General features: G+C 43.6%; 3 protein-coding genes across 4 annotated transcripts; 1 reads left to right on the top strand and 2 right to left on the bottom strand.

The window, feature by feature from the left end:
• Positions 1 to 2571: 2571 nt before the first annotated feature.
• Positions 2572 to 7041, top strand: rsph9 (radial spoke head component 9). Of its 2 annotated transcripts, none has more exons than XM_076272604.1 (5): positions 2572 to 2798; positions 2965 to 3133; positions 3256 to 3364; positions 6392 to 6538; positions 6773 to 7041. In XM_076272604.1, the coding sequence occupies exons 1-5, from the start codon at positions 2572 to 2574 to the stop codon at positions 6931 to 6933; spliced, it is 813 nt and encodes a 270-aa protein (XP_076128719.1). In that variant the 3' UTR covers positions 6934 to 7041. The 2 variants fall into 2 exon arrangements, with proteins under 2 accessions (XP_076128719.1, XP_076128718.1); XM_076272603.1 differs by having other exon boundaries at positions 3235 to 3364.
• mrps18a (mitochondrial ribosomal protein S18A) lies at positions 6988 to 14970 on the bottom strand. The gene is made up of 6 exons (XM_076272606.1): positions 14383 to 14970; positions 14074 to 14105; positions 10750 to 10854; positions 10100 to 10223; positions 8070 to 8139; positions 6988 to 7375 (listed from the first exon to the last, which is right to left on the bottom strand). Exons 1-6 carry the CDS (start codon positions 14537 to 14539, stop codon positions 7231 to 7233), a joined length of 633 nt encoding a protein of 210 aa, XP_076128721.1. The 5' UTR covers positions 14540 to 14970; the 3' UTR covers positions 6988 to 7230.
• A 3237-nt stretch (positions 14971 to 18207) lies between these two features.
• On the bottom strand, positions 18208 to 23251 carry LOC143110075 (AN1-type zinc finger protein 3 homolog). The gene is made up of 6 exons (XM_076272903.1): positions 22899 to 23251; positions 21579 to 21619; positions 20887 to 21075; positions 20316 to 20381; positions 19748 to 19918; positions 18208 to 19432 (listed from the first exon to the last, which is right to left on the bottom strand). Exons 1-6 carry the CDS (start codon positions 22967 to 22969, stop codon positions 19278 to 19280), a joined length of 693 nt encoding a protein of 230 aa, XP_076129018.1. The 5' UTR covers positions 22970 to 23251; the 3' UTR covers positions 18208 to 19277.
• Between the last annotated feature and the right edge of the window lie 1114 nt (positions 23252 to 24365).

Genomic DNA, 24365 nt, shown 5'->3' with positions numbered 1-24365 from the left:
CACACATGGCTATGATGCCGCCTAGCAGGAAGTGGGCTAACATCTCGGCTACGTTTTAATGTATGAAGTCCAAACTTGGTATAGGGACTTGGTATCTGATTGTCAGCAGGTTTATTCTGGTGGTTGCAGTAATTCTGACGTTATGCACAACTGGTGTATAGAATCCTTGGTAGCACAAACTGCCACGTAAATAGCAGCACATTTTCTTTTCTCGGTTTAGATCAGCACGATAATAGCTTTGTAACTTTGTAAAAAATATAACAACACAAATATTTATTTTTTTAACATCACAATCAGCACAAACGATTAGGACTATGATTGGACATTGATTGGGGGGGGGGGGGGGTTACTGGGTGATGTCTAGCATAATGCTACAACTGCTGGGCAACTTCTACATAGTACACAAACATTCTTTAAAGGGACACCAGGCAACGTTTTCGTGTTAATTACTCATCTTTATAAGTCGGTATATGGTTAAATGACTCATTACAGGGCGAATAAAGACTCTCTCGCCCGCCCCTACTGCCTGTAGGAAGAATCATACCCGGACCGAAGCAGGATAATTTACATCCTGCATCCACAGCACAGAGGCAGGCTAACCAAACGCTAGTGATTGTTGCAAACGTGTGTATAATGGCAGATCCGGCAAAGAAGCAGCGAAAACCCTTGATGGAAGATGCAAAGAAAAGGAAAAGAGCTTCAGACTGAGCGAGGGGGAGTTTGTAGAGAAAAAGCATCAGGCTTGCCTGGTGTCCCTTTAAATGGCACAAATCAGCATGCACGTAGCTAAAGCGATCGCAACTATTTTGAGGAGATTTGGACACTATTTTGAGGACATTTAGACACTGCGGGGCGGGATGACGTCACATCTGTAACAAAGCGTGAACTTAAAAAAACATAGCTACACAAATGTTATTTTTAACGGCACAAATCAGCATAAACGATTGAGACCATATGGTGAGTTTTGGACATTGATGGGGGGCTGATGTCACGCGAGTAATAAATAAACCATAATAACTTAGAAAACATAGTAGCAGCATGTATCTTTTGATACAAGGATACAAGGAAGTTTATTGTCACATGCATATAGGGGGCATAGATATATACACTAGATGTCGCCTTCTGCTTCTCAGCATGCGTCAACACCGCCGCCATCTTTGTACAGGGATCTGAATCGCTAAACTAGTTCTCCTGTATTGTCAGCGTTACCTATTTAGTGACGTTTGGCCATCCCCAGCGATAGAAAACCTTTTTAGCGATTAGCGACAAATTTGGGAACTTCTCACAATGATGGCAGATCGGCTTCTTTGTCGTTGAAACGTAAGAAAATCACCTTTCTCATGGCTTTGTCATTTATGAATTCATGCTACATCTCGTTTGCCCATGGCACTGACCCATGATTATAAAAGTAACGACTGGCGTAGCCTATGTAGTAGCAGAGGTAAATGTTCTACAGATCTACAGCAACTTCTGGTGAGATTACAACTTACATGAGTAAACGAGACGAGGGGTATGTGGCCTCAACCAGAGCCTGTCTACGAAGAGCCTGTTTACTTTCATTGTATCGAACCTGGTTGCAGTTTACTCATTGTTCCTCTAGGGGCCGCCGCTAGCTAGTGCAGAATGAATGGGAGTCTATGGGGCTAGACGGGTAAAATGTATCTTTATTATCGTCTTAAGCTTAGTTTTCTGTAGACTCAACCATAAATACATGCCTGTCAGTTGGAACAACCCAAAAAATTAGATAATTGCTTGAGATTTTGACGATTTATGGTGATTTTATTTTCGCTAGATCTTTGCCCAGATTGACGCTAATGCATTATAGAGGAGTGGATAACTGAAGCAAGATGGCGTCTCGATTGACGCATTCGTTCCAATGAACAGCAGTAGTCAAGGCGACATCTAGTGTATATATCTATGTATAGGGGGCACCAACAAGGAGCTCCTAAGAGCAACAGGGGCAAGGAAAAACTCCCTTACCAAGGACGGGGGGGCACAAATCAGCACAAACGAATGAGACCATTTTTCGGAAGATTTGGACATTGATGGGGGGCTGGATGGCGTCACACGTGTAACAAATAAAATGGAATATCTTAAAAACATAGTAGCACAAATGAGCACAAACGTAGCACAAACGATTGTGACGTCCCTAGCCAGAAAATGTAAAGTTTACTTAAACCCCTTAACAGCACAAACGATCATTTTTACGGCACAAACGAATAGCAGTGTTTTTATTCATTTTTTAATAACATGGGGCCAGCTTCACGCAGGTCACATGCTATGGTCACATGTCAATGCCACTTCGAAAGTTTGTTTAGATCCTGCCGTCATGGAAACGCAACGTCACACTTCGGGCGCTCTCTCTGGAATCTTTGGAAGTGGGGCACCTGTTGCCGTGGCGACGCGTTGCTAACCTTTTGTTTACAATGATAATCAACTTCTGTGGGTAACATTAGCATGAGTTTCACGAAGTCTAGAACGTAGGCTAGCTGTAAAGTTACTTGCTATTTTACGTGTCTTAGTTTTGTTTTTAGAGTGTTCTTTTATTTATATTAAATCGGGGCGTTTAAAATGGATTCTACTAGTTTGTATTACTCTTTAGATTTAGTCTCGGGCGCAGGTTTAACCTTGAGCAGTGAACAGAAAGCAGCCCTTCAGACCTCACTGGTCATCCTACAGAAAAACTATAAATTTCACCGTGTTCTGTTCTGGGGGAAGATCCTCGGTATAAAAGGGGATTATTTCATCGCTCAGGGCCTAAAAGACGATGAGATGAGAGATAAGAAGACGTTATACAGGTAAGGTAAAACGTCAAGCTCATACGCGGTCTTGATTTTCCACAAAGTTTTTGGGCCAAAAAAGCTTTATCGATACAAATCTTTATAACCACCACTTATATCACACATCACTTTCATGTCGTTAACCTGAATTTAATCGATGGTATTTTCTTGGCTGTATATGAAGTTTTGATTGCATGGACTGGGACCTGCTGCCACCACCTACGGACGAGATGATAGCGGAGGTAAACACTGCGGCAAGTGGGCGCTTCATGGGAGACCCCTCACATGAGTACGAACACACGGAGACTCGGCGACATGGAGAGGGGGACGAGGCGGTGGAGGAGGACATTGTGGTAAGAATAAGACGGCTTGGACTCAAAACAACAGTTAAATAACTTTCATTCAGAAACGCTCAATTCCAAAATGTGATCGTCTTCCACCATTTATTTCGTAGGTTAAGGTTAGCGAAGAGAAGCGTTTGGCCACGACTGTGTTTACCATTGATCAAGAGGTGTCTGTGGTTCCACGGGGCGCTTACATCAAGAGTCCCCACGGGACCGTGCAGACAAACCGCAGCTTTGAGGGTATGACGGGAATTTCTATACCGGTAGTTTTTCATTTACAATTGTAGGCAATAGGCTATATAAGCTAAACGAGTAGGATGATATCGGTCAGTGGAAACTACTTGACCTTGCAGCATTCCAAGGGAGCGTAGCATACTTATTAAATCCGCTACCCCCTATAGCCTAATTAGGCAGTACAGGTCTGTATAGCAACAGCAAACGGGTAGAATGTGTGTAGGTTTGAGTCAAGGAAACTATATGTACTCACTTGGGCAGCCGTGGCCTACTGGTTAGGGCTTCGGGCTTGTAACCGAAGGGTTGCCGGTTCGATCCCCAACCAGTAGGAAAAATGTGGGCGGGGAAGTGGTTGAGCACTGCTCTCCCATGCCCACATCCACGGCTGAAGTGCCCTTGAGCAAGGCACCTACCCCCTCACTGCTCCACGAGCACCGCTGTAGCAGGCAGCTCACTGCGTCGGGATTAATGTGTGCTTCACCTCACTGTGTGCTGAGTATGTTTCACTAATTCCCAAATTGGGATAAATGGAGAGACCAAATTTCCCTCACGGGATCAAAAGAGTATACATACTTATACTTCAATCATCAGTACATCAGAAAATATCAATATTCTCACACCATCACACATCTTATCAGTTCACACCATCAATCAGAAACGATTTTCAGTTGAAAATATTGAAAAGTATTTGGCTGGCACTTGTCAAAATGTCCAAAGTAGGAAAACATGGGGAATAAACAGAACAGTACAACAGTCAAAAATGAAAAGCAATCTAAGGATACAAGGAAGTTTATTGTCACATGCATATAGTTACTGGAAGTAAGAAATGCAGTGAAATTAAAAGTTATTTTTAAATTAAAAGTGCAATAGAAGAGGGGTTTAGTAGATTAAGTGTCAAGGGCTGCATAAGAAAGGTGGGGGAGGATTGGGATGGGGGGGGGGGCACCAACAAGGAGCACCCGAGAGCAACAGGGGCAAGGAAAAACTCCCTTACCAGGAGCAGTGTGCAATATGTGTGTTGGAGAAGCTTCCTCATGAGACAATGTGCTGTGTATTGGGGGGGGGGGGGGGGGGGGGGGGAGCAGCAGTGTGCTGTAAGTATGTTGGGGATGTGTGTTGGAGAAGCTTCCTGATGAAATAATGTGCTGTGTATGTAGGGGAGAGGGCAGTGTACTGCAAGTATGATGTATGTGAGTGATGACAGTGAAGATGTGTGTGTGGGCGGGAGGGGAGTGGAGCAGTGACTGTGTGTGTGTGTGTGTAGTGTGTGTGGGTAGGTGGGGGCAGTATGCTGTAAGCATGTAGAGGAGGTGTATTGGAGAAGATCCTGAAGACAATGTGCTGTGTATGTAGGGGGGGGGGGGGGGGCAGTGTGCAGCAAGTATGTAGAGGAGGCTTACTGTAGCAAGCAGTGTGCTGTATGTATGTGAGGTGATGACAGTGATGATGTAAGTGTGTGTGTTTTTTGTGTGTGTGTTGGGGATGGGGGTGGGGGGGCAGAAAGGCTAGGCAATCAAGGACATGGGTAGATAGATGGAGGAGAAATCAAAAATAATAAATAAAAAGTTCTATGGAGATGTGCAAAAGTTGGAGAAAGTCAGACATGTGTGTGTGTGTGTGTGTGTGTGTGTTTTGACGTGTGATGAAATAAGAAAATACAAATAAATAAGGGGTCTGTAGCATAGGGAGAGGGATGTAAAAGTGCTAAGTCATGTAGGTGTGTGTGTGTGTGTGTGGGGGGGCAAAGTCAGTATAGTGTGAGTTCAGAGTTGGGAAATGTTTGAGAGTGCTGAGGAGTGAATGTGTGCAAAGTCAGTATAGTGTGAGTTCAGAGTTCGGATGGCCTGGGGATAAAAACTTCTCCTGAGTCTCTCAGTTCTGGCTTTGTGACTACATAGGCGTCTTCTTGATTTCAGCGGTAGGAATAATCCATTGTTAGGATGAGAAGAGTCCTTCAGAATCTTTTGGGCTCTTAGGAGTACTCTTCTGGAATAGATATCTTGTAGAGCAGGGAGTTGAGTTCTTATAGTACGTTCAGCTGAGCGCACTACTCTCTGCAGAGTACTACAATCTCTAACTGTGGAGTTCCCATACCAGGTGATGATGCTACCAGTTAGAACACTCTCAACCGCTGAAGTGTAGAAGGCCTTCATGATGGATGTAGAAACTTTGAATTTCCTTAGCTGACGAAGGAAGTATAGTCGTTGTCTGGACTTCTTCAGAACATGTTGAGTGTTAACAGTCCATGTTAAGTCTTCAGTAATGTGGACACCAAGGTATTTAAAACTTGTGACTCTCTCTACAGGTTGCCCACTGATCATTAGTGGGGTGTAACTGTAGTTCTGCTGCTTCCTTCTGTAATCCACTACCATTTCCTTGGTTTTATTGATGTTCAGTGTCAAGCTGTTAGATTGACACCACTGTGCCACCTCATCAACCTGATCCAAGTAGAGCTGTTCATTGTTGTTACTAATCAGGCCCAAGATCACTGTGTCATCTGCAAACTTGATGATGGAGGTATGACTACTGTTGGCTTTGCAGTCATGTGTGTAGATGTTGTACAGCAGTGGACTCAAAACACAGCCTTGGGGAGCACCAGTGCTGATGGTTAATGAGTCAGATGTCAGACCCCCCACTCTAACCACTTGTGAACGGTTGGTGAGGAAGTCAAATATCCAGTGACACAGGGTGGTATACATGGGAAAACAGGCGTGTAACATGAATAGCAGATTATTGGTAAATGAACCAGGACAGCACAGACATCAGTACAAGTGTCTTGCTCTATAAAAATAATTGTATTATTATTATTACTTATAATACAAATGTATGTTTTTTCTGTGAAAAAGTACAGATGTATGTTGGCATTCATGTACTGCAGATTTTACAGCAATTAATGCTTTTGCGGAATCAGATGAGGAAACTGTACCACTACCTACATTCATCAACAATTCACCATTGGGCACTATAACTGAGCATTGGTAACTTACTGCATACTTGGAGCAGAGTGTATTAAGAGGAAGTGTGCTCTTGCAGGTCTTTCAGTTGGCGAAGCTGGGAAGCTGAGTAACTATCTACATTTCAGTGAGCCCAAGTGCCTGAGGAAGCCGTCCATCCTTGAGACGGCCGAATCAGATCCTTGCAGAGACTTCCTGGACCCTCTGAGCGAAGACATACCTAAAGGTCGGTACATAGTCAACAAAAGATTCAGGATTTAGAACCCTGTAGTTCCTTCAATGGATAAAGACTTGAAAGTGAATGGGTGTGTTTGAGGGACAGAAACACAGAAGTGAATGCACTTTGCCTTGACATTCCCGTGACTGACTGAGGTGTGCCTGTGTTATATTGTATAGTCAACATTCTTGATTCACATCAGAATTCTTCTTCTCTGTGTGTGTGTGTGTGCGCGCGCATCAGGTTCTTGGAGTATCCAGTTTGAGCGTGGCAGCAGTGTGTGTGTTCTGCGGTCTCTCCTCTGGCTGGGACTGAGTTTTTATCACATCCCTGGAACTCCACAGCATGGTTTTGTCTACATGGGGACTGGCCTTAAGAACCTGGACCTGCCCTTTATGCTGTGAACACGCACACATAAACTAATCACAGGAGATGAGACACACAACATTAAACCCAAGTTAATTTCTCATGACTTATTTTATTTACAATGAATAAAAGGTTCTGGAACTCTGCACCGCATAGTTTTATATTTACATATCTGATAGCACAGTATTACCATCCCCCTTCAAACCCACCGAAATGTTCTTAGGTATGAAGACAGTGTGCATGTGTGTCGAAGGCAAATGCTTTTCTTCCTGTACTGATATCTTAAGGACTGTGTGCATGTCAGAGGCGATGGTGTGAGTGTGTGTACGAGAGTCTCAGTGCCAGAAGCGTATGGGTCTTTTCCCATACTGAATGTTGTTTTTGAGGATGGGGTCTCCCACAGGCATGCGCTTTTTACACCATTTCAACCCACGCTTATAGATGGGTCTGGCTGTGCCTGCTGACCAACGGGTCAGGTATCTGCAAAACACACATTACACATGCATGTCAGGCACTCTGCAAGCCATACTTCATACGTCTTAGGGTACGTTCAGACTAAGCGTCTTTTTTTGCAGCTGCCAGCGTCCGTTTTACATTATAATCCTATGGAGTAGACCGTGTTTTCAAAAAAGTCGTCGGCTTCTTTTAAAACGCAACAGCAACCGTCTTTTTCTGCAGCTCAGAAGTTGAGAAATATTCAACTTCTAGCGGGAAAAACGTCATACGTCATGCTGTCTTTTTTTTACAGCTGACCAATCACAAGCTGATTACAGAGACATGTGGTTTCCCATGACAACAAGTAAAAAATGGAGAAGGTGACAGAACACCAGTCGAGAGACTCGTTTTAGTGTCTGAGCATAGGGAATTGTTTGACATGACTTCACAACTTTAATCACAACATACCAAAAGCAATAGCCAACCCCAATTTTTTCTTCCGCGATATTTTGTATCCACACGTAACGTTGGTCACTTTGCCTATAGCAAAAAACGCTTCCGGCTGCTTTTTGGAACAAGAACGCTGGCAGATTGTTTTTCAAACTGAAAAATGGTCTGCATGACTTCTTTTATCAGAAAAAGACGCTAAGTCTGAACGTACCCTTACTGAGTACACATGTTGCATAATCTTAAGTGTAGTTAAGCTGAGGAACAACATAAGAAACACAAATACACAGACCTATTGAGCTGTGGTTTAGGCTTGGGAGTATGACCCTCTGGAGGAGTTGGCTTGTGATCCGGAAGCAGACCTGAGAACATACAAACACATAACCAAGAAGAGTTAAAGGTCCAGTATGTAGGAAATAATGGAAAATAAACTGTAACCATTCCAAAAATGATCACCATATGTTGTCAGAGAGTAAGGAAACACGATGAATTGAAGTAATGGCTTATTTGACAACATTACTCTAACCCATAAAACCCCGTAAAACCCATGAAAAAAAATGAGTTACGGGGCGGAATCTCTTGGAATTTTCGTTTATGTTTTGAACTCCTATTTGTGTTGCCAAATTAGCAAAGGCCAACTGTCAACAGCTGTCAGTTGTAGTCATGAACGCCTACGAAGGCAGGCAAATTTCCAAAATTAAAACAAGAAACAAATTAAGTGGACATTGGAGGAGCTTCCTGAGATGGTGACGTCTTCGTCAAACGAAGAATATCAAGTCTGACGCAGAGCTGGCCATATTTCTCCACAACAGGTAGCCTAGGCTAAACTTCATCTGCATCGCTAACTTCAGCTAAATATGTTACTTTGGTAGAGAGGTATTTTTTGTTTTCACTGTTTCCGTAATGTGTAGCTGGGTCATGGTTGGAGAAACGTTAAAGCAGCTGCAGGTCAACTAACGTTAGCTAAGTCTTCATTACATCTGGCAACCCAGAAGAGGCTCACGTCTGGTAGTCTTGAGAACGTTCACCAGTGTTTTGATTTTGGCCTGCAGAACGTTCGGTAACAATCCTACAAATCGCACCTTTAAGGGAATATATCATCAGACTGCTGAGATTGACAGATGCCCACCCAAGTACACTAGCACACAAAGACTGATGTGCTCATTGGGCCATGTACACATATCTGGTCGCTGGTCTATGTACACACACATGAGGTGTGATAAAATTTCTTGAACAGAATGGCGAACATACTTGTTTGAACAGATGGTTATGGTATTTAGCAGACGCTTTTGTCCAAAGCGACATACACAAACAATACAAAGTTACATTTAACAGTAAACAACTGAAAAAGTTGGTAACACTATATTAAGGAAAATAGCAGTAATAAACAACAATAGCAATTCAATCAATAGCCTAATGAAAATAAATAAGTAATATAATATACAAACCATAACGCATAGGAAAGGCTTAATAAACGAAGTGCATGTTGAAGATATGACGGATATGCCTTTAGACTCCTCTTGAAAGACCCAGAACGATCACAGGAACGGAGAACACTGGGCAACTCATTCCACCAACAAGGAACCACGGAGGAAAAGAGTCTTGAATTTGACCTAGTGTTTATGGCTGGTCGACACAACAGACATCAGAAGACCGCAGTGGGCAGTTGGGAATCAATATGTTGATCATTGAATTAAGATAGCAGGGAGCAGATCTGGTCAGTGTCGTCCCTCCACTCGGCGGCCATATTGCAACGCTTTTTGGGCACTCATTGGGCATCCTATTCGGCAGAAATGCGCGTGCGCAAGGCTTCATGACACCAATCTTGCTCCTGCGGCGAGTTCACAACACATGATTGGCACGATGTCTTCACAACACACCATATGATTGGCTCAATGTATTCACATCACACCACATGACTGGCTCAATGTATTCACATGTTGACGTTTTGCCGAGGAAGGGGTGGGATATGTGTAGACAACGGCCATATTGGCGTTACAAACTAACCCCATGCTTTTCTATGAAGGATTTTTTGAGTGCTGTGTCTCATTAGAAAGTCTCTGGCCCAGGTGAGTCAAGCTGGATATTAATCTGTTGGGGAATAGCTGTTTTAGCTGGAAACACCAAAAGTTTCTGAGAGATTAAGATGAAGGTGGCGATCTTTCATCCAGACTGAAATATCCTTAAGGCATCGGTCCAACTCTCCGTCCGACTCCCAACATGTTCAGGGAAAACTAACTCCTTGGGAGTGTTTGTAAATGTTCACGGAAAACTCAAGGCAAATGTTCATGTGCACACACACGCGCATGCACACACACATACCTGCTCGCTGGGCCATGCGGACACAGGCTGCAATCTTGTAATGCTCAGGAGTGCAGAGTCCAGTTACTCGCCGTGGCAACATGCCCCCATCGGAGCGGATGAACTGACTGAGCAGCAGCACGTCCTAATGGAGGAAAGCGCACACAAACACACACACACACTTAACTTACACTGTCTTATAGCATAATGCAATACACCTCATATCTCCATCAGAGCGGATGAACTGACCAGGCATCAGCACCTCCTAACAGAGGGACCCACACAATCACACATTAAACTTAGACAGTGTTATGATAAGCAACATATTCCAATCAGAGTGGATCATTTGACTGAGTAGTGGTGACTCCCCCAACACTGAAAAAGGCGATGGCCTGGCACCATGTTAACCCTCATTGGAAGTTGCAATCGAGTCTGGTATCTACACCACACAGGTGACATGGGCGGCAGCTGTGCTGCAACTGAGGACTGTTAGATACATAGGTAAGGCCTTGAATGCTGAAGATACCTGGGTAAGACCTTGAATGTTGAGGGAGGAAAGTAAGTATATTTAATACTTTAACACATTTACATCCAAAGTGAGTGGAAGGGCACTGTTCATTCACTACCCAGGGCTCTTCCCATGTTGATTGTTGAATGTGTGGAACACTTACTGTGTAGTCGTATTTGTTCTGGAGGTTCCATCTGTAGATGGGGCAGTGGGCTGAAGGGTTGGGTGGCACAGGTGTATCAGGAGAATCAACAGTCACTCCCTCTAACTGAAATAAACACACACTCAATTTTAGGCCTATATTCTCACTATCACATTACAACTCCAGCACAAATCCAGCAAGAAAAGATAACTGAAGAATCCCGACACCAGTCTTAATTATCGCAATGAAGTTCTCCAAAAAGAAAACTGATGACTCCAGGTCACGAACTGATCAGTCTCACCGGCTTGTCGTAGGATACGGGTATCGGTTGTTGTTTCCGTGTAGTCCTTGAGCCCGGTAAACAGTGGCCTTTAGCTACTTCCACCACTAGCTTAATCCAGTGCACTTGTAGTCACAAAATCGCCAGGTCTCCAATGGTCTCCGAGCGTAATACTCGTCTCCCTTTCCCTCTCGCTTCCTCGATTTTAAAGACTTTCAAACTTGGCGCATCAGCTGATAGGGCCGTCAGCTGACGGCTATGGCAATCAGCTGACTGTTTTGACAACCAGCTGATCCATTCTCCCACACCCATAACATATGTAAAAATGTCCATACAGATTAAATATCCAATTAGATATTCAATACAGGGCAACAGGGGCATAAACAAGATGGAAAACAAATGACAGGAAATACACTTATATAGGTTACCCTTTTTATTTTTATAACCGGGCTTTAATAAAGTGACTCCTGTGTTAAACTGAAAAATCCCAGGACGAGTCCATTTTTCCATAATTACCTGCTGTAGCATGTTGCTTGGGAGGCCCTAGATGTGTGTTGTGATTTTGGAAGGAGTAGGCTCAATAACAGTGAAGCTATTGCATTTTTCAACCATTAAAAATAGATTATAAATAGGGTGAGTCTGTTTTTCCATAATTAGCTGGTGTGGTATGTTGCTAGTGAGGCCTTAGATGTGTGTTGTGATTTTGGAAGCACTAGGCTCAATGACAGTGAAGCTATTGAATTTTACCCCCAATAAAAATATATAAATAGGGTGAGTCCGTTTTTCCCGTAATTGGCAGGTGTATACACTCAAGGGGGCAGGCGAATTCCCGGAAGTAGAAGTATCCATGGAGCAGTGGTTATCAACTCTCTGCTAACCCCATATAACGCCCATTCATTTAGGATTTTTTTGAACTCCCATAACTTCATATAACATATATCCTGTGCCGACATTGTAGCTTCTGTATTATCCACATAAACAATAGAAGGCAAAACAGGCTCAACTACCTCGTATGTAACGTTGAGGTTCTCGTAAGAAGTATAGTTAGCGAGCCCAGTTGTAGGGAAGCTAACGTTTGACGTAATAGGACACTATTATGCCTGTCGCACAGTAGGGAGATAACCGTATTGTTTGGATAAGAAGCTAAGTCCTGCCAGCACGGAAACTCATGAACAAAGCTATGTAGCTTACAATACCATTACATTACATTTAGCAGACACTTCTTGACCAAAGTGACTTATATATGTCAGCTATATCACAATGGATCACATTATCCCCGGAGCAACTTGGGGTTAAGTGCCTTGCTCAAGGGCACAAGGGTGGAAGCCGGGAATTGAACCGACAACTTTCAGGCTACTGCACGCTAGCCCAGCTCCTTAACCACTACACTACCACCGCCCCAATACCATTGTATGTTAAGGTAAAGCATTACATAGAAGTAAACCTAATAAAAAAACGGCACTAACGAGGTTTTCAATGGATTGACTGTAGGTCGGAAAAGTAGAAAGACGAAGGCTATAACTTTTTTGTTTTGTTTTACCATGATTGTGTTTGAAGATAATCATGTCTGGTAGTTTCAACATTAACACTACTTGATATCACTTGTTAGGATGATATTAATAATAATACATAAATAAATGTTTAACTTTGATGACTTTGAAGGTGAAAGAAGTGTGAGAAGAATTTCTATGTGAACCATCTATCATAGGAGTTACAAGATTCAGTTCGATGGCTAACGTCACGAAGTTAAGTGCGAGTCTGCGCAGTACGATGGCAAGCCAACTGAAAAAACCTTCAGTGCCCTCCCATTGAAAACGACGGAGTCTGTTCGTCCATTTCTTTTACTGTCTATGTATACACTATAGTGTGTTGCTAGGGAAGCACTAACTGTGCTATGATTTTGGAAGCACTAGGCTCAATGACAGTGAGCTATTTAATGTATTTGTATCCACTTTCGGTTTTGCAATTTGTAGACGGTCCCTAGACGCTCGGCTGAAAGCAGAATGCTCACAGGGATGCGTTTTATTTATCCACATACACGGTTATTTCGGATGAAAACCGGGTTGTAGCTTGTTGTCTACCCTACTACGGTTAGATAGAGCTCTCTATTGTGCAATGAAAACATTTCTCATATGATTTATTGAACCGCAAAACGCGAATCTGCCCATTCTGTCTAACTTTACCCAAGTACCAGAAGGCACACATTCCGGTGTTGTACCAAATTCTGTGACCTGTCGAATTTTGTGACTCTAGAGGGCGCTGTTTTATTGGAGTCTATGAATGTACTGAGCTGTACTGACACACTGACAATTCTGGCACATAACTGGCAATTCTGTTATGTGTATAATTCTTCTAATAAACTTTGTACATTTTTGAAACATGGAACATTGACTGGGTGTGGGTGTATTATTCTAGAGTAGAGCTAAAGCCTACCCCTCACCACTCCTGTGAACAGATGGACTTCAGCAGGACAGGTCACATATTTTGATAGGCAAGTGTCAAATTATGTCACTGTAACTGCAGAAAAAAATGCTGTGGAGGTCACTAACTGCCTCCTTAAGTTTGTATTGCCATTGTATTGTATTGTTTGAGGTGCCAAAAAGTATATTGTAAATAAAGTGTTTGCTGATGTCAATGACAATGTACAATATCAGTCCATTTCTGCAGAGTTATAGTGGGGTAACATAATTTGACAGTAGCCTATCAACATATGTGACCTGTCCTGCTGAAGTCCACCTCTTCACTGGAGTGGTGAGGGGTAGGCTTTAGCTCTACTCTAGAATAATACACCCACACCCAGTCAATGTTCCATGTTTCAAAAATTTACAAAGTTTATTAGAAGAGTTATACACATAACAGAATTGCCTCATCAGTGTGTCAGTACAGCTCAGTACATTCATAGACTCCAATAAAACAGCGCCCTCTAGAGTCACAAAATTCGACAGGTCACAGAATTTGGTGCAACACCGGTATTCTTCCAAATGAAACCCTTTAGCTGGTCAAGGGAGGTTAACTGGTCACAAACTCCTGACATTAAGTAATAATGCAAAGACTTGTTTACTCACAGTTGTTGTTTTACCCTCCTGTTTCTCCACCACTGAAAAGGAAGAGGCATTTAACATTTTAATTAAAAAATGTCCCCTAGAATAAACGGTTGATGAAAATGCCATGCCATGTGTAAGAACAAATCGCAAGCACGAACGGCTTGTGGGCCAGTAAAAAAGGAAAAGGTTTGGGGCCGCCAGAGCCCATCTATAGAAAAATTTCCTAGTGTTACTGCCAAATTCTCAGATAGATCTTACATGGAGGTTGCATAGGTTGCTGACCGCTATAACGTTACATGTGACATTCAGTGATTAACAAAAGGCACTTACCTTTTACGATCCCACGACTAGGAACATGACCGAATACGGCGAGCTGTGGCAAGCGGTTCACATTCTGTAATGTGGTAAAGCAGCTACTTTTGGCCACAATGCGCTGGGCATTTGAAAAGCATGTCAATACCGACTTCATAATCCCGTGCGCCGCCATTTTTGCTGTGACCTTACGGCTCGCGGAAGTAACTTGTGAGCACCCTATTTGAGTATCACATTTTTACGGATAATACATTGACGAAGACAGTGATTTTGTATTGAATTTAAAACAATTAACCGTATCGTAGCTAAAAGCATATTTTTATCATCAGCTCTGACCTTCTTCCAATTTTGTGTTAAAAGGAGACCCGGAAGTTAAATCATCGGGGAAGACGCTTCAGAGCCATAGACAGTAAAAGAGCTCGTTTGTGTTGCTTTTGCCTTTTTGGTAAGCCGAGAAACCATAAAGCAGTGTTGCCAAGCGGAACAAGCCGAAATCCCTCCACAACAAGGTGGTGCACTGGTAGTTGTTCGTTATTGCTGTAGCAGTTATTGAGGCGAAGGGTTTCATACATTTGCTGTGGGTGTGACGTTACCACACACCACCAGCGGGCGGACAGTGTATTTTACGCATGTATTTGTGAGTCTATGGAGTAGACTAATGTTTTCTTCGTTGTTTTGGAGTCTTATTAGACATTATCTGCCTAATGACAGACCTATAATCCATATTGAGCTTGCAGAAACCACAATCAAATCTTCAATTTCTCAACGACAACCAGGTGAAAGAGACAAATTTAGCCGTCTAGCCCCATAGACCCCTATTGTTTTTGCACTTATTCGTGATCGTCCCTAGCGGAACTGCAACAGATTGCAGGTAGGCTACAATGGAGTTAAAGGGACACCAGGCAACGTTTTCGTGTTAATTAATCCTCTTCGTAAGTTGGTATATGGTTAAATGACTCATTACAGGGCGAATGAAGACTCACTCGCCCGCCCCTACTGCCTGTAAGAAGAATATCCCACTTGCAAGTTCGGTGTATCCTACCCGCCGACCGAAGCAGGATCAGTTTACATCCTGCATACAGCACAGTAGCCTCGTGAGACCATCCTGATCTCGTGAGCTTCAGGGTTTCACTCGCAGATCAGTCAGGATACTTTCCGTTAAAGAAAATTTGGAGCAGTTCACCAAACGAACGTCCAATCAGCATTGGCTTTGAGGCGGGTTGAGGTGTGACGCAAAGAACAACATGACGGCATCCACAGAGATGAGCATAGCTATCGCGCAAGTTTTATTCAAATTAGAAAGTATTCCTGGGTAAACTGTGAAGCTATGAGTCTCAGCCATGCAGCTGGGAGGAATGAACGACACAGACATCCTCCACGGCTGATTCCAGTTCATAATGGAGGAATATACTATCCTCAGAAGTGTAGGGCCTACCGTGAAAACTTGATGGGAATTGTCGTTGATTAGGTTCATAAATGGTAAGTTAAAACATCTTAACGTTTGTCACGTTACCTAACTTAATTGTATGTTAAACGGCATTAGAAGAATACTTTGTTCATCTAATTGGTTGATTTGGCCCGTCGATAACCAACAAAGGTGGTGATAGACAGATGGTTTATCCAATCAACTAACCAGTATGTCCGCCCCTTCCCAAAAGTTCTTCAATGAAAAGTTCCCAGATGGATATGCGGAGCAAATCCATCTGGCGGAGTCAGGTTAACAGCACAGAGGCAGGCTAACGAAACTCTAGCGATTGTTGCAAACGTGTGTATAATGGCAGAGCCAGTGAAGAAGCAGCGAAAACCCTTGACGGAAGATGCAAAGAAAAGGAAAAAAGCTTCAGACTGAGCGAGGGGGAGTTTCGTAGAGAAAAAGCATCAAGCTTGCCTGGTGTCCCTTTAATAGGGAGTGATCCACGGGCTCTGTTAATGACATGGTTTGTTAGATTTAACATGCAGGTAAGTTCGACATGCAGCCATTTCAAAATAAACAGTGGGCCCTGGGTGAATGGCATGAAGTAAAGTACAATAGAAAGATAAAATGGCATTGACCTTTACAGAACATAGCTCCACTACTTCAAGTGTCAAAACTGCAGTTTTCTGAGTATCACAATCAGTATAACTGCAGTTATGTTTTTGTAAGGGGTAGTCCTCTATGTAGGCCTACATAGTATTTGGACTGTTCTGTATACTCTTATGGCAGTCTGATTTTCGAGAGCCGTAGAATGAAGATCCTGAAGGTGACTGCACTCTTATCCCTGGATAAAAGTATACCTCAATCATTGGTAAAATGCTAATTTCTATAAATACGGATCACTCCTTTAAACCCAGACTACAAGAGATAACATCCATGCAGTCTCAGGGGCACATGAATAAATACTAGTAGTCCGATGGGTCATACTCTTTTTTCCTCTCATATAACGGATTTAATCCGTTATATGAGACGTGTTTACTCGTTCCGGTGTTCAGACTGGTTTGCTGGTGACTATTATGCTGGTGGTCCAACACTGGCAGACTGACAGATATGCTGACAGAAAGGAGCAAATGGATTGAAATTGTTCACTTTTTAAAATATATATACTTTTGGACTTTTTATGCCTTTAATCGGACAGGATAGAATAGTGAGTGACAGGAAGTGAGAGAGAGATGGGGTGGGACCGGGGAATGACCCGGGCCGACTTGAACCTGTGTCCCCGTGGGCACATGGACCCACATTTGGTATGGGCGCTGTAACCAGTTGCACTAGTCAACCGGGCTACAGTTGCACCACAATGCCGCCAAAATTATTCCCTTTGACATTTTACTTTGGTCTGGTAATCTTTATAATAATATATATATTTTTTTTAAAGTATATTTTTTGGGCTTTTTTTGCCTTTATTAGGACAGGACAGTAGAGAGTGACAGGAAGCATGTGGGAAAGAGAGATGGGGTGGGATCGGGAAATGACCGCAGGTCGGATTCGAACCTGGGTCCCTGTGGGCACTCGGACCCGTCTATGGTACGGGCGCTGTAGCCTGCTGCACCACAGCGCCCCATCTTTATAATAATTGCAACCATGCTATTACAAATACTTTTGTATGCAGTTATATGGGCATTTATAATAGACTTCTAGGCCTTGCATTTCTGTGACCTACAACATATGGATTAAAGTCTTGGGACACGAAAGACCAAAAGGCTTCCCAGAAAAGCTTTGGCTTGTGTCTGTTTCTGGGCAAATTCTGGGAAATTCTGGGCCGATACCAATGTATGAAATAACAACTTAACCAATGCCTGATACAATATATTTTTCTTTGTTTGTTTACTTTGTTTTTGCGGTTAATTATTCCCTTTAGTACAGTGGAAGGAAAAATATTCATATATATGGGCCGGTATATCAGTGCATCTTTAGTGTGGGATTTCTTGCCCATTCATTTAGAAGAGCATTTGTGAGGTCAACTAATGATACTGGACGAGGGGGCCTGGCTCGGTGTTCGATGGATTGTGGTCAGGGCTCTGTGCTGGTCAGTCAAGTTCTTCCACACCAAATTCACCCAACCATGTCCTTATGGACCTTGCTTTGTGCATCACATGACAATACCACACATGCATTCACTGAGCTCCACAGAATAACCCATTCTTTCACAAATATATGGCCATATTTCTCTTAGTGGAATGTTTCACACTCCCAAGCCCAATATGGAGATAGTTAACGCACTAGTCTTACACCTAAACCTAACTGCCTAACTTTCCCTCACTATTAATAAAGTGTCTGTCTGTCTGTCTGTCTGTCTGTTAGTGCAGTAGTACTGTACAATATATCTTCAATGTCACATATGACATCATAAAAATTCAGAAGCTAGCACATACCTGAGCCAATCAGCTTTATTTACCCTCCACCCCACCCCCCAAACTCAATCACGATCAAATCAAACAGGATTAAGCTCTTTTTTCAAACTTCTAACTACATACACATTCCCGCACAGATGGGGAGCATGGTAGGAGTAAAGGTAACATTACAGGTTTAAATAAAGTTAGCAGTTTTTGACTTGGAACATACATCAACTGGGGCCTCATCATTATGACTGTGATAAAATAAAAATGTTCAATGTCAAATCAGATAGAGAAAATATCCTTGTACTCTTCAGCCCTCTCCTCGATGTAGGAAGGATGTGAGTGAGAGTGGGATGGGCTGTGAGAAAGAGAGAAGAGGAACGAGACACAGCACTGCAGAGCGATCAGTCCATTGCGCTGAGGAGGAGCCAGAGTGGCCCTTGTTGCTCCCGGCAACATGACTCTTAAAGGGCGTCTCAACTCAGTCACTGAATAAGAGTTTGACCCTAAAAATTATATAGCATCATCCTCTTAGTGCGACACACACACACACACACACACACACACACACACACACACACACACACACACACACACACACACACACAAGCCTGGTAGTCACAGGGCAGTACGATCTCCTGGACCAAAAGGTTAGGGGGTCATCATGTCCTGACCCCTGAGCATGTTCTAAAAGCCTTCAGGGTCAGTGGGAGTCATTCCAGAGGTAAGATGATTGGGCGGAGCCATCGAAGAAGTGTGTGGGGGAGAGAGAGAGAGAAAGAGAGAGAGACAGACAGACAAGAGAGTGGAAGAGGACAGGGGCTCGTCCCTCACCCCTGTGCATTAAGGCATGGTGCAGCTCAGGTGAGTATGCCCCCCACACAACTCTGCTGCCTGGAAGCGCAGGTGTAGCCTACTACAGTGAAGTGGACAGTTCTGCACCTCTGCAAGAGATAGGTCCAGTCCATGGGTCCCAGCCCTGCAGTGGACTTGCAGCGTAGGGGCTGCTCAGAGAGTCTCAATACCGCCTCAAACCCACACCACCCCCCTGTTCCTCTGCCCTCCCCCTTCATGTTCAATCTCCTCCCACTATGGGCGTGGACTCAGGAGCATTCCTCTCCGATTCGCTGGCACGATCGGCCCACCTTGCGGTCCAGCTTCACCATCTTCAGCACCGCTTCCTCACGGCCGCGGCCCAGGTGGTCGAACATGCAGTCGTGTTGCTCCGGCAACCGGTGCAGCATGCAGAAGACATAACCTTGGCGAAGAGATACAGATGACCTTTGATTGAGGGTGTGTGTAGGTGTGTTTGTGAACATGTTTTTGTTTGTTTGGTATGTGATTGCGTGTGTATGTGACATATATGATTGTGAAGTGCAAATATAAGTGTAAGGTGTGTGTGTGTGTAAGGTATGAGTGTGCATATGATTGTGAGGTGTGAGTATTGTGTAAGGTTCTAAGGTTTTATGTGTATGCATGCATGCACGTGTATGTGTGATTATTAGGTATGTTTGTATGTGTGATTATTAGGTATGTGCGTATGTAATTGAAGGTGTGTGTGTGTGTGTCTCACCACAGCGGCAGGACCCCAGCTCTTGCTGCACCAGTTCCAGTTTGATGTGGCAGCGATGGCAACGTCTACGCCTCTTCTGCTTGGATCCACCTCTGGAGCCCTCTCCTTCACTTAAGCCCTCCCCAAGACAAGCTTTCTTTTCTGGTGAGACATCGCTCTCAGAGCCACAGTCTGGAACACACGCGCGCGCGCGCGCACACACACACACGCACGCACACACACACACACACACACACACACACACACACACACACACACACACACACACACACACACACACACACACACACACACACACACACACACACACACACACACACACACACACACACACACACACACACACACACACACACACACACACACACACACACACACACACACACACGCAGTAAGATCCAGTCTGATGGAAGAGAGGAGTACATTTTGCACAGTCTTCTTTCTCTCTCTCTCGCACACAGAGAGACCTCATACAGTGCCTAAAACAAGATTTTACTGTTTTCATATATCAAACACAAAAACATTTAACAAAAACAAAAAAACATTCACACACACACAGCTGTAGTACCTGAGTCACAGGTGCGTTTGGTGGGCGTGTGTAGAATGCTGTGGGTAGAGTCTGTGCTGGAGGATTCTGTTGACGAGAGCAGAGCAACACACACCTCATCATCACACACACACGCACACTCCTTATGAATACATACACAGTACACACACATCACACACACAGCTCTTATAAATACACACACACACCTCATCATCAGACACACACAAACACAAAATTGGTTCTCTATCTTTCTCAGCGTCTCCTTTTTTCCACTCTACCTTCCTCTCTCTCTCTCACACTCATCTTTGACACACACACACACCAAAAGAGGCTGGTAAATATTGCTGATGTAAATTCAGGTTTGTTTTTATGATTAAAACAGTGAAAACCTTACAGACTTTCATTGCTTTATGGCTGCTATAACAACTTGCTCACGGTCTCAACTCATCACTCCTTTTGACAAAAGGTTCAAATAAGTGAACTCCTCTGGTTCACCTTTAACTTATGGTGCCACATCAGAACCCAAGTTTCATGTATCTAGCCACCTGACAGTGCATGGGTAAGGCACGTGACCATGGGCTGAGGTTCTTACCCTCTGGAGGGCTGGGATTTGGGGCAGGCACAGCCTCACTGGATGGCATGTCTGGGACTACTGGATCTGAGGATGATGATTGGCTATTACTACTGCTTGTCTCATGGTCAAATGCTGGGGATTGGTCTCTGTTGGTGTTTGGGTGGGACTTAGCGTTGCAGTCGTCTTCTGGCTGCTTCTTCTGAACATCTGATAGACACAGGAAGTCATGAGGTCACAACAGAAAATTAACCACGGAATATAATCACACACCCTGGCTTAGTATTCTGAAGAACAGGGCTATAAGAGCTGTGGAAATGTCCCAGAGCAATAAAGGTTAATTTTAAATTTAGTTTTATTTTCCCTTGAGCTGTTTGTCTGCTCTCCTGAGCAACTGACATGACTGGTTATGCAAACTATTTCATTGCTGTGCCTGGAGGAATAAAGGACCTCGAGAAAGCAGAAAGAGGGATTCAAGTAGAGATGAAAAGACAGGAGAACAAAAAAGTGGGGAAGTAGAGCAAAGAGGAGGATGAGGTGAGAGATGATGACAGAAGAAATGATGGAAAGAAGAGCAGAAAGAAAAGCAGTGGAAAGTGTAGGGGATGTAGAGGAGTTGATAAGAGAGGAGAGCAGAAGAGAAGACAGGACAAGCGGGGGGAGAGGAAAAGAGGAGCTGAGAACAGAGGAGCATATCACTGAGACACACTCACCTCCAAAGCACTTGGAGCACAGATTCATGGTTTCACTCGATCTGCAGAAAACACACACAGGTTATGCTGAGGGAAATGTCAGGGTGTCACAAGACTTTGTCAGCCCTGACTACATTCACTCAAACTGATATGCGACAGAGCCGTATACAGAGTGTGGCCATCTCTCGCCATGTTGGATACCAACGTCAGATGACTCTACACAGCATAACCCTATGGGGTGAATATGCTATGTTGAAATAAGTAGCTTATTTTCATAATTATAACACGCATATAAATATTATAATCAACGTTTGTCGATATAAAGGCCCTTACAGAAATATTGGTCTCCAACATGACACCCATTAAATTCCCTAGTTGGCCAAACTCTCTCTATATATGGCTGATATGTGAGTTTCGCTAGTGCCCTCTAGTGTTCTGGGTGCAACAGCTCCATACAGTAGGAACAGACATACAAGCTAACTCTACACATCAGATTGGGTCCTAAACAGCTGCGCTCTCTGCCACTGAGAAGCGACCAGCTTTTATCTGTAAGATCGGGCCAGAATCGACTGAAGTGCACAATGAGTATCCACTTAACCAGAATCAGCCAATCTGTCAAATCAGAACAGCCTACGTAGGTTCCACTTAGTTAAAGGTGATTTTGAGTGACCCAATGTGTGTGTGTGTGTGTGTGTGTGTGTGTGTGTGTGGGTGGAGGAAGACACTGGAACACCACAGGATATTCTAGTCTAGCTCATTGTGCTGGTTGAACATAACCAACACTTCAATTCACCTGAGTGCAATCTGCAGTCACCTAGCATTCACAACAAAAATAGTTAATCTTTTCTTTCACACACACACTTATATACACACCTCATCACCTTGTCCCCTCCCTAAGCATCACACACATACACAAACAGCCCATCCTTTATCCTAAGAAACGTGTAAGATCAATGATAACGTTCATCAATCAATTACAAACAGGCCTATCTGTTCACAGAACAGAGAACAAGATTAGGCTAGACCTTCAAACGTTTTCATGGCATATGTCCCACGACTTTTGCCTTGACATTGTTATCTATCTTTACTATCGAAGTTTACTTAAGTTACATGTGTAAAAACCTAAATCGCACCGTCTAAACGCAATGGTTATTTACGTCGAACCACAGAAGTATTAGCTTAATCTATGCTGTTCAAAACTTCAAAGTAGCCTACAGCAGCACAGTTACCCAACCCCCACCTAGCCTTGCCTTGCTATAAACAATAACACTACCGGTCATCCGGAGATTCGGTGGAGAACGGTTTTATCAACGCCCTAGCAATAAGCTTCACATTTCTTACCCCCAGAATCCACAAGGGCAACGAGGTGGGAGTTGAGACGCGTTGCTGCGTTCGCTACCGGTGTCCCCCATGACAGGCGATTGATGATGGAGATACGCGAGCCCGAGGATGGAATGAAGGCCTGGTCGATCCGGAGAATCTCCTGGTGAAACGAATTAGACAAATAATGACCAACCAAAGCTCTCTCCCGTCGTCGGTCTTCGACCAGGATTTCGTGGGCTGAAAGACAGCTTTGCCGTCACGGGCGGCCACCAAATTCCCGATTCGCTTTTTGTTCTTTTAAGCGGTTTTCCACGCGGACCGGAGAATTCGCAAACCCTCACGGAAGCGCGACCAGCTGGAATTTGTCTCGTGCCGCCGACAGCAGAGGGAGCCCGTGTGTACTGGGACCACCGGTCGATCCAGAAACGTTTCCACAAACATTACTAATGCAATATGTAGCTCAACAAAAAACAGGTAATAAAGGGCCATGAGCTGCTGCAATTCAGAGTGCGGCATCTGATTGAGATCAAGAGCTCTGATCTGATCATTTGAGGAGCACAGATACACAGAAGGGCTAGACATTGATTGGCTAAACTGTGGTTATATTGGATAAGGACTCGATATTGTTCCAACAAGCATACTTCTTGATTCCCATGCATATTTCTGAACGAAATTTCTGAACAGTCTGTTCCAGATCTACATCTGTACTATTTTTCTGTTACCTCCTAACACTAGGGGGCAGTGGAACTCATCCCCTGTTGGTCAACCACTGATAAATACCGTCATTCATCCCAATAAGAGAATGGGTATTGGTGCATTGGTTTATTAATGAAATCCATTCACTTTATTATATTATAGGCCCTACTTAACATAGCCAACATATAACCTGTCTAGAGATCAAAGGGGTCTACTACAGTTCCGCCATAACCATTAAAATTGTCTTGATGATTGCGTCTTGTTGAAAAGCAGAAAAGACAGCAATTAAGATGGTTTTCACTTTCTTCATTGTCACGTCTGTGAGCATGAGCCACCCATTCTGACGTGTAACGGACCACGCAAGTGGTGAGTAGGGGTTGATGTGCTCTGAGAAACACGTAGACCTATTAATAGAAGAACTTTATGGATTCTTTCCCTTGGCAAAGCAAGAGCCATAGGGTCCTTCTTTTTGGAGGTTCACCAGTTGCCCTGAGACTCAGACACACACACACGTATAAACACACGTTTAAAACCCAAATCTATTTCTATTTCTAGCATATTTTGAATTTCCCCTGGGGATCAATAAAGTATCTATCTATCTAGACTCAGATGAGCAGACTGACATGACAGGCTCAGTCTTAGTTAACTTAGGTTTGTCACAAAACGCACTTGGGAATACTACCTGTACTGATCAGATGCTGTAATAAACAACATACATTGTGGTTTGCTATTGATTTTCCACGACTGCTCTGACAGACACACACAAAAGGGAATACAATTGCAAAGTTT

The sequence above is a fragment of the Alosa pseudoharengus genome, unplaced genomic scaffold (assembly GCF_046254945.1).
Source record: "Alosa pseudoharengus isolate Yale_2024_CS ecotype anadromous, Long Island Sound unplaced genomic scaffold, YU_APseudo_1.1 YU_APseudo_1.1_scf_7, whole genome shotgun sequence".
NCBI classification, from domain to species: Eukaryota; Metazoa; Chordata; class Actinopteri; order Clupeiformes; family Clupeidae; genus Alosa; species Alosa pseudoharengus.
Note: the sequence above shows the minus strand (reverse complement) of the source record. Positions and strands in the feature narration are given on the sequence as shown.